The sequence below is a fragment of the Ranitomeya imitator genome, chromosome 4 (genome assembly GCF_032444005.1).
Source record: "Ranitomeya imitator isolate aRanImi1 chromosome 4, aRanImi1.pri, whole genome shotgun sequence".
In the NCBI taxonomy this organism is placed as follows: Eukaryota; Metazoa; Chordata; class Amphibia; order Anura; family Dendrobatidae; genus Ranitomeya; species Ranitomeya imitator.
Genome location: NC_091285.1, coordinates 242,527,800 through 242,541,561, shown reverse-complemented (window position 1 = coordinate 242,541,561; position 13,762 = coordinate 242,527,800). Strand labels below are relative to the sequence as shown.

The following is a 13,762-nucleotide window of genomic DNA, read 5'->3' as shown; positions in this document are numbered from 1 at the left end:
TAAAAAAGAGTTAAAATAAAAAATAAACATATACTCACCTTCCGAGGGAGCCCTTGTAGTCCTGTTGCCTGTGTGCGGTGTACCCGGCAGCTTCTGGTCCCAGGGTTGGATGAGCGCAAGACCTGTGATGACATCGCGGTCACATGACCGTGACGTCATGGAAGGTCCTTCTCACATACCATCCTTGGCCCCTGAACCTGCCGTTTGCACTGCCGAGGAGAGGACGCGACGGCGGAGGGTGAGAATAACCTTTTTTTTAAATTATTATTATTTGTAACATTAGATCGTTTTACTATTGATGCTGCATGTGCATCATCAATAGTAAAAAGTTGGTCACACAGGGTTAATAGCTGCGTTAATGGAGTGCGTTACACCGCGGTCCATTAACGCTGGCATTAATCCTGTGTGAGCGATGACTGGAGGGGAGTATGCGGGCGCCGGGCACTGACTGTGGGGAGTAAGGAGCGGCAATTTTCTTCCGGACTGTGCGCATCGCTTATTGGTTGTGGCTGTTTTGCTGCGACCAATCAGCGACTTGGATTTCCATGACAGACAGAGGCCGCGACCAATGAATATCCGTGACAGACAGAAAGACAGACAGACAGATGGAAGTGACCCTTAGACAATTATATAGTAGATAAGTGAACCTTAACTTAAAAGTTCAGGGTTCAAACCATCAGTTAGTGTCAGGTGCTAAACTCTGAACACTGACTTCTCCTGGAAGCCCCTTGTAATGTTTGAAGTTCTGGGGGAGTCCGTTGCAGGGAGAGGGAGAGAGAAATATATTTTCCAACTCAAAAGCTTGGGTCCCCATTGTTTTCAATGGGGTTCGAGTTGTGGAATGAAGAATAGGTCAGTTAACAGAACCCAAACTTTCACGGGTCTACTCATCCTTAATCTTATGCTGTTAATCAGCAGTTATAAAGTTGGATTCAGTTGTCACCTGATACCCCTTGATGGAATAGTTGGTGACTGACAGGACACAATGCAGAGTACGGAGTAATGGCACCAGTTCAGGAGGTTAGTACAGTTTTTCCTTTTTTCTAAAACACCCTGGGCCCATTGATAATATGTGGTAAAATGGTTAACAACCCATTTGAATGCGTAGATTTTAGATCAAATATAATTTTTGCCATTTAGTTTAATTAAAAACTGCTTCTGTGCTTCACTTCAAATTGCTGAGTGCAACATGAGTTAACTCAAAATCCTTCAGTGTTCTCAAAGTTGGACTTCTAGCTTTATACTTTTTTCCTAAACTTTAATAAGCTGATATACGACCTCAGCTGAACTTTGATATGTTCGTAAAATATAATACAGGCGCTAATAACAAGAAATAAGTGCTAGAAACCCAGCCATCACAACAGGCTGACGGATTCTCAGTTAACTCATTCTGCAGCTGGCAATATAAAGTGAATTCAGTAAAAACTAAACCCTTCCAAATTCTTAATTAAGCACAGTAACAAAGCAGTATCTATTACCTAAAATACATATATTTAACTAAACAAATTTCCGCAAAAGGCATTCATAGCTATGTGTGTATGGGGTTTTTCAGTTTAACTATATATAGATTGAGGAAGAGGAATATACCGTAGATTGATAAAAATAGAAATAATTTACAAAGATTTATTCACTTTATTATTAAAAACTTAATTTTAAGGTTGCACTTTATAATTAGTCATCAGTTTATGCAGTGAAGACTGATAACCATTTTCCATATTTAGTTTATTATGGAATATTTGTCCATCCTGAAAATGCATTGTGTAAAGCTCTGGAGAGCATGAATTCTTATATTATTGGACTTTTCCATCAAAAATTATGATATAAATGCCAAGACTTTTTAAAGTCAAGTATTGTTTAATTTTAACTGCAGTCTTTTTTGTTGAAAAAAGTCCTGCAATGGAAATCTATAGACAGTAAGTAAAGCTAGAAATACAAAAGTCTCTCGTCTTTCTAGCCTGAGCTAATTTCCTATCACTCGCTTCCTGAAAGATAGTCTTTTTTATATTAAAGTTGTTTAATGGAAGTAGGATCCTCTGTGTTAGGCCAGACTTGCGAGTTCATAGAAATACATGCAGCCGCACGCTCCGTTCCCGAGTGCCGGGACTTGATGCAATAGACCCGCTTGAGTTTCTCGCATTGAACTCACAAGTGTGACCCAGGCCTTAAAATGAATCTGTCAGCAGGATCAACCCTCCTAAGCCGACTCATAGGAAGATGAATAATGTGATAATAACTTGATATCTGATGTCTTTTCCCAGAGAAATCTGAGTTTTTTTTATTATGTAAACTGAATGTTAAGGTCTATGCTGATCTACGTGAGAATCCAGAGATTATTTTAAAGGAAACGAGGAGCTACCAGTGTGAGACATGTAGATCATGAGAGAAGACTGTTAGTCATTACATGGCTCACACTGGTAATGCCCCTTTCATTTACAGCAAGCTCTGGAGGCAGATTCTTAAGGATAAGTGTCTGGCCCATAGATCTTAACAGCTCATTTACATTTTAAGAAACATTTGATTGTTTTTGGAATAAGACATCAAATTGCAGATAACGAGGTATCATTTGATTGAAGTTTCTATGACCTGCATGTCCTTATACATGGCTTTAAAAGGTTGATCCAACTTACAGATTCCATTTAAAAAGATTTCCTAGTGGTATGACATGCTTAACGTATTTTTCAAATACTATGGCTCTGATTCATCAAAGGCTTTACTCTAGAAAACTAGCATAGAAAGGGAAAGAAGAAGCATTCGCTGACTGATGATGCCCGGCATTATAGAAAAGGAGAAGGGAACATTACCAAGTATTTAAAGTACAGCAGGTCACACAGGCAATGAACACTAGGAGCCTGGTGAATATGACACTGCTTTACTGAGAAATCTCACCTACAGACAAAATATTAGCAATTAACTTGACTACATTGAAACCGTTCATACACAATTTTCATAGTGCATTTCAGAAAACCACTTTAATCACATTATAGTCAAAAGTTATGTAAATGTACCTGCATTTTTGTTTCATTGGCACTTGTTTCAGTTTTCAAGATCTCTGATTGTGGATGACTGTAGAAAATTATCCTCATCAGCTTTATCCCCTTAATCCCATATGACGTACTATCCCGTCCAGGTGACCTGGGACTTAATTCCCATGGACGGGATAGTACGTCATATGCGATCGGCCGCGCTCACGGGGGGAGCGCGGCCGATCGCGGCCGGGTGTCAGCTGCCTATCGCAGCTGACATCCGGCACTATGTGCCAGGAGCGGTCACGGACCGCTCCCGGCACATTAACCCCCGGCACACCGCGATCAAAGATGATCGCGGTGTGCCGGCGGTGCAGGGAAGCATCGCGCAGGGAGGGGGCTCCCTGCGGGCTTCCCTGAGACGATCGGTACACGGTGATGTGCTCACCGTGTACCGAGCGTCTTCTCCCTGCAGTCCCCGGATCCAAAATGGCCGCCGGGCTGCATCCGGGTCCTGCAGGGAGCACTTCCGGGTCAGGATCAGGCTGCAGCTGCAGCTCTAATCCTGCCCGGCTGTATGTCAGATCACCGATCTGATAGAGTGCTGTGCACACTGTCAGATCGGTGATCTGTGATGTCCCCCCCTGGGACAAAGTGAAAAAGTAAAAAAAAAAATTTCCACACTTGTAAAAAAAAAAATAAAAAAAAAATTCCTAAATAAAGCAGAAAAAAAAAAATATTATTCCCATAAATACATTTCTTTACATAAAAAAAAAACAAAAAAACAATAAAAGTACACATATTTAGTATCGCCGCGTCCGTAACGACCCGACCTATAAAACTGGCCCACTAGTTAACCCCTTCAGTGAACACCGTAAGAAAAAAAAAAAAAAAACGAGCCAAAAAACAACGCTTTATTATCATAACGCTGAACAAAGAGTGGAATAACACGCAATCAAAAAGACGGATATAAATAACCATGTTACCTCTGAAAACGTCATCTTGTCCCGCAAAAAACGAGCCGCCATATAGCATCATAACCAAAAAAATAAAAAAGTTATAGTCCTCTGAATAAAGCGATGCCAAAATAATTATTTTTTCTATAAAATAGCTTTTATCGTATAAAAGCGCCAAAACATAAAAAAAATGATATAAATGAGGTGTCGCTGTAATCGTACTGACCCGAAGAATAAAACTGCTTCATCAATTTTACCAAACGCGGAACGGTATAAACGCCTCCCCCAAAAGAAATTCATGAATAGCTGGTTTTTGGTCATTCTGCCTCACAAAAAAATCGGAATAAAAAGCGATCAAAAACTGTCACGTGTCCGAAAATGTAACCGATAAAAACGTCAACTCGTCCCGCAAAAAACAAGACCTCACATGACTCTGTGGACCAAAATATGGAAAAATTATAGGTCTCAAAATGTGGAGACGCAAAAACTTTTTTGCTATAAAAAGCGTCTTTTAGTGTGTGACGGCTGCCAATCATAAAAATCCGCTAAAAAACTCGCTATAAAAGTAAATCAAACCCCCCTTCATCACCCCCTTAGTTAGGCTAGGTTCACATTGCGTTAATGGGTTAACGCTAACGGACAGCGTTGCACGGCGAAAATGTCACAATTAACGCCGTGCAACGGGTCCGTTAGCACACCCATTGACAGCAATGTGATTTTCAGGTGTAGCGCATCGCTAGAGCGTGCCATTTTCGGCTCGCGCTAGCAAGGTGCCATTCTTTTGTGGCGCGCCTCAGACGCTGCTTGCAGCGTCCGCGGCGCGCCCGAGGTCCGATCCCCGATCTTCCAGAGCGGGGACGTTAACGCGACCACTAAACACGACACCTAAAAAGACATTGTGTTAGCGCAATCCGCTAGCGCTAAACGGATTTCCCTAACGCAATGTGAACCTAGCCTTAGGGAAAAATAATAAAATTAAAAAAAATGTATTTATTTCCATTTTCCGGTTAGGGTTAGGGTTAGGGCTAGGGTTGGGGCTAGGGTTAGGGTTTGGATTACATTTACGGTTGGGATTAGGGTTGGGATTAGAATTAGGGGTGTGTCTGGGTTAGGTGTGTGGTTAGGGTTACAGTTGGGATTAGGGTTAGGGGTGCGTTTGGATTAGGGTTTCATTTATAATTGGGGGGTTTCCACTGTTTAGACACATCAGGGGCTCTCCAAACGCGACATGGCGTCCGATCTCAATTCCAGCCAATTCTGCATTGAAAAAGTAAAACAGTGCTCCTTCACTTCCGAGCTCTCCCGTGCGCCCAAACAGGGGTTTACCCCAACATATGGGGTATCAGCGTACTCGAGACAAATTGGACAACAACTTTTTGGGTCCAAGTTCTCTTGTTATCCTTGGGAAAATAAAAATTTGGGGGGCTAAAAATCATTTTTGTGGGAAAAAAAAGGATTTTTATTTTCACGGCTCTGCGTTGTAAACTGTAGTGAAACACTTGGGGGTTCAAAGTTTTCACAACACATCTAGATAAGTTCCATGGGAGGTCTAGTTTCCAATATGGGGTCACTTGTGGGTGGTTTCTACTGTTTGGGTACATCAGGGGCTCTGCAAATGCAACGTGACGCCTGCAGACCAATCCATCTAAGTCTGCATTCCAAATGGCGCTCCTTCCCTTCCGAGCTCTGCCATGAGCCCAAACAGTGGTTCCCCCCCACATATGGGGTATCAGCGTACTCAGGACAAATTGAACAACAACTTTTGGGGTCCAATTTATTCTGTTACCCTTGTAAAAATACAAAGCTGGGGGCTAAAAAATCATTTTTGTGAAAAAAAAAAAGAATTTTTATTTTCACGGGTCTGCGTTATAAACTGTAGTGAAACACTTAGGGGTTCAAAGTTCTCACAACACATCTAGATAAGTTCCATGGGAGGTCTAGTTTCTAATATGGGGTCACTTGTGGGGGGTTTGTACTGTTTGGGTACATCAGGGGCTCTGCAAATGCAACGTGACTCCTGCAGACCAATCCATCTAAGTCTGCATTCCAAATGGCGCTCCTTCCCTTCCGAGCTCTGCCATGCGCCCAAACAGTGGTTCCCCCCCACATATGGGGTATCAGCGTACTCAGGACAAATTGGACAACAACTTTTGGGGTCCAATTTATTATGTTACCCTTGTGAAAATACAAAACTGGGGGCTAAAAAATTTTTGCGAAAAAAAAATAAATTTATTTTAACGGCTCTGCGTTATAAACTGTAGTGAAACACTTGGGGGTTCAAAGCTCTCAAAACACATCTAGATAAGTTCCTTAGAGGGTCTAGTTTCCAAAATGGTGTCACTTGTGGGGGTTGTTAATGTTTAGGCACATCAGGGGCTCTCCAAACCAACATGGCGTCCCATCTTAATTCCAGTCAATTTTGCATTGAAAAGTCAAATGGCGCTCCTTCCCTTCCGAGCTCTGCTATGCACCCAAAAAGTGGTTTACCCCCACATATGGGGTATCGTCGCACTCAGGACAAATTGCACAACAACTTTTGTGGTCTAATTTCTTCTCTTACCCTTGGGAAAATAAAAAATTGGGGGCGAAAAGATCATTTTTGTGAAAAAATAAGATTTTTTATTTTTACGGCTCTGCATTATAAACTTCTGTGAAGCACTTGTTGGGTCAAAGTGCTCACCACACCTCTAGATAAGTTCCTTAAGGGGTCTACTTTCCAAAATGGTGTCACTTGTGGGGATTTCAATGTTTAGGCACATCAGGGGCTCTCCAAACGCAACATGGCATCCCATCTCAATTCCAGTCAATTTTGCATTGAAAAGTAAAATGGCGCTCCTTCCCTTCCGAGCTCTGCCATACGCCCAAACAATGGTTTACACCCATATACGGGGTATCAGCGTACTCAGGACAAATTGGCCAACAATTTTTGAGGTTCAATTTCTTCTCTTACTCTTGGGAAAATAAAAAATTGGGGGCGAAAAGATCATTTTTGTGAAAAAATAAGATTTTTTATTTTTACGGCTCTGCATTATAAACTTCTGTGAAGCAATTGGTGGGTCAAAGTGGTCACCACACATCTAGATAAGTTCCTTAGGGTGTCTACTTTCCAAAATGGTGTCACTTGTGGGGGGTTTCAATGTTTAGGCACATCAGTGGCTCTCCAAACGCAACATGGTGTCCCATCTCAATTCCTGTCAATTTTGCATTTAAAAGTCAAATGGCGCTCCTTCCCTTCCGAGCTCTGCCATGCGCCCAAACAGTGGTTTACCCCCACATATGGGGTATCAGCGTACTCAGTACAGATTGTACAACAATGTTTGGCATCCATTTTATCCTGTTACCCTTGGTAAAATAAAACAAATTGGAGCTGAAATAAATTTTGTGTGAAAAAAAGTTAAATATTCATTTTTATTTAAACATTCCAAAAATTCCTGTGAAACCCCTGAAGGGTTAATAAACTTCTTGAATGTGGTTTTGAGCACCTTGAGGGGTGCAGTTTTTAGAATGGTGTCACACTTGGGTATTTTCTATCATATAGACCCCTCAAAATGACATCAAATGAGATGTGGTCCCTAAAAAAAAATGGTGTTGTAAAAATGAGAAATTGCTGGTCAACTTTTAACCCTTATAACTCCCTAACAAAAAAAAATTTTGGTTCCAAAATTGTGCTGATGTAAAGGAGACATGTGGGAAATGTTACTTATTAAGTATTTTGCGTGACATATCTCTGTGATTTAAGGGCATAAAAATTTAAAGTTGGAAAATTGCGAAATTTTCGAAATTTTCGCCAAATTTCCGTTTTTTTCACAAATAAACGCAAGTTATATCGAATAAATGTTACTACTAAAATGAAGTACAATATGTCACGAGAAAACAATGTCAGAATCGCCAAGATCCGTTGAAGCGTTCCAGAGTTATAACCTCATAAAGGGACAGTGGTCAGAATTGTAAAAATTGGCCCGGTCATTAACGTGCAAACCACCCTCGGGGCTTAAGGGGTTATTCAATGTGGAGTAAAAAGCCGCTACATGCCAGAAATTATACTGAATTGATAGAACTAACAGAGAATTGCCACTTTTACAATAGTAATGTGCCCCCTTTATAGAAGGTGATCTGATATAATGATTTGCTACCTTTTAGAACGATCAGAGCTGTGCAGACAAGAAAATCCAGCTGGATTGTTATGTCACAAACCTCCTTATCGGGATCTCCAGGTTGTCAAGAAAAAGAATGCACTGCATAAAATGAGCAAGCAAAAGTAAGTATTATCAAATTGTCGTGTCTTTTTACGTTATCCAGTGAATTCAATGAAAGATGATTCCTACGTTACTGCTTTCAGATGTCATGTAACCTTATTTCCAATGCGTAGTGCATGAAAAGAAAATTATATTGTACATACTTTAACCGTAAGGTAGATAAACCTTGGTTTCAAATGAATCGTGGGACGGCTTGAATTCCTTAGAGTAAAAGATGTCACTTAACAAATTCAATATGCAGGAGAGATGATCATTTTTTTTTTAAACTCAAGTTTGACAGGTTCGTCTAATCGACTAATTAAAAATTGCAATTCTGCAAAGCCTACAATTGTCCTGAAAATATGTGTAACAGTCTGAGGTCTCCTAGGACTGTGTCCAATCCGGTTCAAGCTGTTTAACACAAACAGACTTACTCATGTCTACTCATGATCATACCATAGAAACTGTTGGTAACCTGGTAGCTACCAATAAACCATTTAATAACACAGTGACAGACAAATTTCTGTTATTTTGTCATAGGTATCATTATCCTTGCCTGTGTTTGGTAATATTACTGCCTGAATAGCTGATGCCAGTGGTAATGGTGGTGCTTTTGCTACTGATAATGGCTGCCATATTTTTAGCATGTCTTTAGTATGTCTTTTTTTCTTTTACACAATGACGTCTATTGCCAATTCTTTTACCATACATTTTGTACAACACTATAGCTAACATTTGACATTCTTTTCATCCTCAATTATTTAACTTGCGCAGTTAAATGGCTACATATTTAAAAAAAAAATTACTTTTGTTTTTATACAAAATTCAACCCTTTTTACAAACATAATCTGAAGGGAATGATAAAGTAGTACATGTCCTAAAACCCAGATAACAGTAGTGCAAACTGTAGGAAAGCAAGGAGCGCAAATAGGGTTTTATCCCACATTATACAATGTGAAATTTTGATCAAAAATTGCTCAACTGGTGGTGTAGAAACAAGGCTTGTATGTCACTTGCCGCAGATCCACAGGTTGGCAAGCGACCTAATTACAGCTATTATCAAGGAAGATAGTGGATTATATCTCCGCTTCCAGACAATTCAGAATGCCAATTATGGTTGAAGGATGATGGTGGTTAATTCTACACATTTTGAAGTCATCATGAATTCTTCTTCAGGACATATCACAAAGACAGTCATGATGACTTCGAAATGCGTAGAATTAACCTCCATCGTCCTTTAACCATATTTGGCATTCTGAATTGTCTGGAAGCGGAGATATAATCCACTATCTTCCTTGATAATAGCTAAAACCCAGATAAGGCACTGTATTGGTGTGGCGTGTACACAATGTATAACTTACTAGTAAAACAGGGGTACAAGCAAGAAATTGCCACACACACATTGTGAGGTTGACAATCATGGATAAATGTCTGTAATTTGGAGAATTTTTGTTTCTGTATTTATAAAAAAACAATTACCGGTATTCCCACATTCAAAAAAAAGGATTGCACAAGGAATGTAAAGACTCTGAACAGTCCCATGTGATTAGCAAGCACACCATCTCTGACTGATACTCATTTCAGAATGTTTTTTTGTGGAGATAAAAAGTATTATACTGCCTTGCTGCTGCTTTCTACTGCATTATGAAAGGAGAGAAAATGTATAATTGTAATTCAAATGTGCAGAACAAATGACAGATACACCATATCACTAATGAATCACACTGAGTATGTCATTGTTGCTGGCACCTCTCCTATCTCTTTCCCTATCGATTGAATATTTGTATTATTCCCAGACTACTACACTCATCTTTTTTCACTGCTCCATTTCTATAACACATTACTGTCTGGAGTATTTGTTTACTGCTTAGGGCTTTGTATTCTTATCTCTGATGCTTAGCTGTGAGATCTGGTCTTATCTCACTAACTTAAATCACCATAGATGGCTGTCCCAATGCTTGGCTACTCTGTTATGAAAGCAATGATAGTAAAGGCCCCGTCACACATAGCGAGATCGCTAGCGAGATCGCTGCTGAGTCACAAGTTTTGTGACGCAACAGCGATCTCAGTAGCGATCTCGCTATGTGTGACACGTACCAGCGATCAGGCCCCTGCTGTGAGATCGCTGGTTGTGTCGGAATGGCCTGGGCCATTTTTTGATCGTTGAGGTCCCGCTGACATCGCTGAATCGGCGTGTGTGACGCCGATTCAGCGATGTCTTCGCTGGTAACCAGGGTAAACATCGGGTTACTAAGCGCAGGGCCGCGCTTAGTAACCCGATGTTTACCCTGGTTACCATCGTTAAAGTAAAAAAAACAAACGCTACATACTAACCTACCGCTGTCTGCTCTGGCTGTGAGCGGCGGGCAGCCGGAAAGCAGAGCGGTGACGTCACCGCTCTGCTTTCCGGCCGCTGTGCTCACAGCCAGTACAGAGAAGCCCAGCGCCGGGGACAGACAGCGGTAGGTAAGTATGTAGCGTTTGTTTTTTTTACTTTAATGATGGTAACCAGGGTAAACATCGGGTTACTAAGCGCGGCCCTGCGCTTAGTAACCCGATGTTTACCCTGGTTACCAGGGACCTCGGGATCGTTGGTCGCTGGAGAGCGGTCTGTGTGACAGCTCTCCAGCAACCAAACAGCGACGCTGCAGCGATCCGGATCGTTGTCGGTATCGCTGCAGCGTCGCTATGTGTGACTGGGCCTTAACTCCTTATTGGCTGTGCTTTACCATGGGATAGTTGCAATGCATTATGAGGAAACCTGCGCTGTAGCTCATGAGAACATTTCAATCTTCTGTGGCTGATTGATTAAATCCTCTACAATGTGTAAAAAGATTTCCAAAATTAATAAAATTCAACTCAGAACCGGACACAGTATTCAAAAATAAGCATCCCTCTTTTAGGAGTGTCCATGATATTACTTTACGTTCATCCACGTCTATGATGCCCCCCAAGTTTTGCTGTTTTATTCACTTTTTAATTACTTTTGTTTATTTATCATTATAAACTATGTTTTATATCCTTGCTATCTAAATAAAATACACATATTTTTCGATATATATGTTTTTTATTGAGTCCATGCATCTTCTTTTGATAACTATAATTTGTAAATAGATTGGCGGGCATTTATTTTGCAAATGCTACTGTTTAAATAGTAGTTGTATTTTCCTTTTTTTTTTCTTCCCTCGGAAGAAGGCACTTAGCCGAAATGCACGAAGGGGTCGTGGCACCGCAGGTCTGAGGTAATTACCTTCTACTCTCTTGCTCCTTGCCCTTTGATCTTATAGTTGATTCACTAATGACCTTACTCCTTCACTTATGAAATTACTTGGCAAACATGTGAACTCTCACTTGTTATTATGGGTATTTTAGACTCACTTCTGTGCCTCTGACCTGCGGTTCCACTCTTTTGGTCATATTCATTGTCTCTTTAGCCTTTTTGATCTGTATCTTTGCTTCATTTAATATAATGTTTTAACATTTTTGTCAATAAATATACTTTTTATCTTATATTGACTCTTGATGTGTGTTTCTATCCATATGTGTCACCTGCTTTGTTGCAGTGAACCTTTCTTGTAGTTAATCTCCCCTTTGTGGGCACGGGTGTCTATACCATTCTGACTCTGTGTTTTCTTACCCATACATATGTTTTAAATATTTATATTTAAAGGCATACATTGTATTTAGGGTTGGTTTTTTCATTTTGCACATGATGCTAAAATAAAAATTTGTAGCCATTGCAGTCTCTTGGAAGTTATATATGCAATTTTTACTTTAGTGCCACATGAAAAAGGTGATCAGGACGTAAGATTATGGCCCAGGGCTGTAGTCGTGGCCAAACACTCTGGTACAGCAGTGCCCTGGCCTTCCCTCCCAGAAACATATTCTCCATCTGTCAGCATACCTGTGCCTTCAGGTCCAGCTCCTCCGAATCCTCTTTTCTGCTGTGGGAGATTCTCTCCAGAGGAGTCAAGAGAAACTGAGACACAGTCCAAATCAACTTCAACAATAACATCTGTACTGATTCCATTGCACAGCACATCAAAAGAATTCACATTCTTGACCACGGGTTTCACAAAACAATATTCATTTTCTTTCCCTGCATTACTTTCGTGATCACAAAGCACGGGCCCGGGTCGGACCGTCCTTGATGGTTCCTCAGCATTTTCTCTGTGCAGCACTGCTATGGGTATGCTTCCCTCGGTCTGTTTCGCACCAGACACAAGATCATTAATCTCTGAAGTATAAAGCCACTGAGAGTACTGCCCTTCTGTTCTGCCTTCTGCCTTTGCACCATGTCGTTACTATACGTGCTCACTGCTTCTATGGGGTCCCTCGACCGTTTTGCCCCGGTTCTTATAATTTCTGTCCAGACAATGAGTTGCCACATTCTCAGTCTTCAAACTGTTCTAACCCGCTGATTATCTGTACCATAGCTGTGCTTGGCTGAGGTCCACTTCTCATTCCATTGTGTGACCGCTGTCATGTCCTGGGCCTATAGCCTGTGTGGACTGTTCGGGAATCCCTAGCCCTCTGGACTATACTAAGATTATCACTAACTTGCCAAGTAGCAGCCCCTCCTACAATTAACTATATACTTACTTTATGATCTACTTAGGAACTGTGTGCACTAAAAAATGCCCCATCTAGTGGCAAGCAGGTGCGCTACATTGTCCCTAATATAAGTGCGAATACAGTGTATTTACAAGACACGGTAATACACTAACAGTATAGCAGTACCACGATAAGTAGGTGGTAGTACATACAACCATGTAGCAATACCATTGTATAATAACATACAGTATATACATCATAATAAAATAGACAGTATCAGGACCTGTTAAGAGGAAAAGCAAAAGGGAACATAATCCTTCATCCCCCTTACAAGGACAGTAAGGTATATTATCAAAATCTGAAATAATCTCATACGTTTTCTGTATGTATAAGATAGCTATCACAGAACACTTGTTCATCCGACTCTATCTGTATTGTCCCTGTCTGCAATACCAACATGCACCACAGACAGTTTTTTAGAGAACAGTCAAAAGAACCCAATACAAATGATACTGTTGGATGGTCAAATATGTATAGACAATATTAGGCTTTCTATCACACAAAGACGAGGATTTACAAATTCTATTTAATACTTATGCAGTAGACTTAGACAGAATTTAAAGGCACCAAGTTTATCACAAGAGCTTACAGTATACTGGATAATAATTCTTGTGCATCCTTTACACCTTTGTATAACTTTAGAGCACAGTGATTCTTCATTAGGGATGAGCGGAAGTTTGGGTTTGTCAAGTTTGACCAAACTTTAGTCTAAAGTTGGGGTCGAGTAGCAAAACTGTACCTGAACTTGAGCCATAATCCAAACCCCACAGAAATCAATGGAGACATGAACTTTGAAGATGGAAAATGTCTCTCTCCTCTCTAAACTTCTGAACTGTAAAATGAACTTCTGGGAGAAGTTCGTGTTTGGAGCTTAGCAACGGTCACTAGGTGTCCAGTATAAACCCTGAACTGTACAGCTTGGGTTCGCTCATCTCTATTCTTTAGTCTTTCTTATTAAACCAATACCTCTCCCATTTTGGTGAATCCTTTCTCA

At 40.6% G+C, this 13,762-nt stretch overlaps 1 protein-coding gene across 1 annotated transcript in view; it reads left to right on the top strand.

Annotated features, from left to right (window-relative positions):
- LOC138674484 (dynein axonemal heavy chain 3-like) overlaps nt 1–13,762 on the top strand; it is a 3,367,401-nt gene that overhangs the window by 210,992 nt on the left and 3,142,647 nt on the right. The window contains 1 exon segment of the mRNA XM_069762320.1: nt 8,060–8,177. Coding sequence (XP_069618421.1) covers nt 8,060–8,177 — 118 coding nt within the window.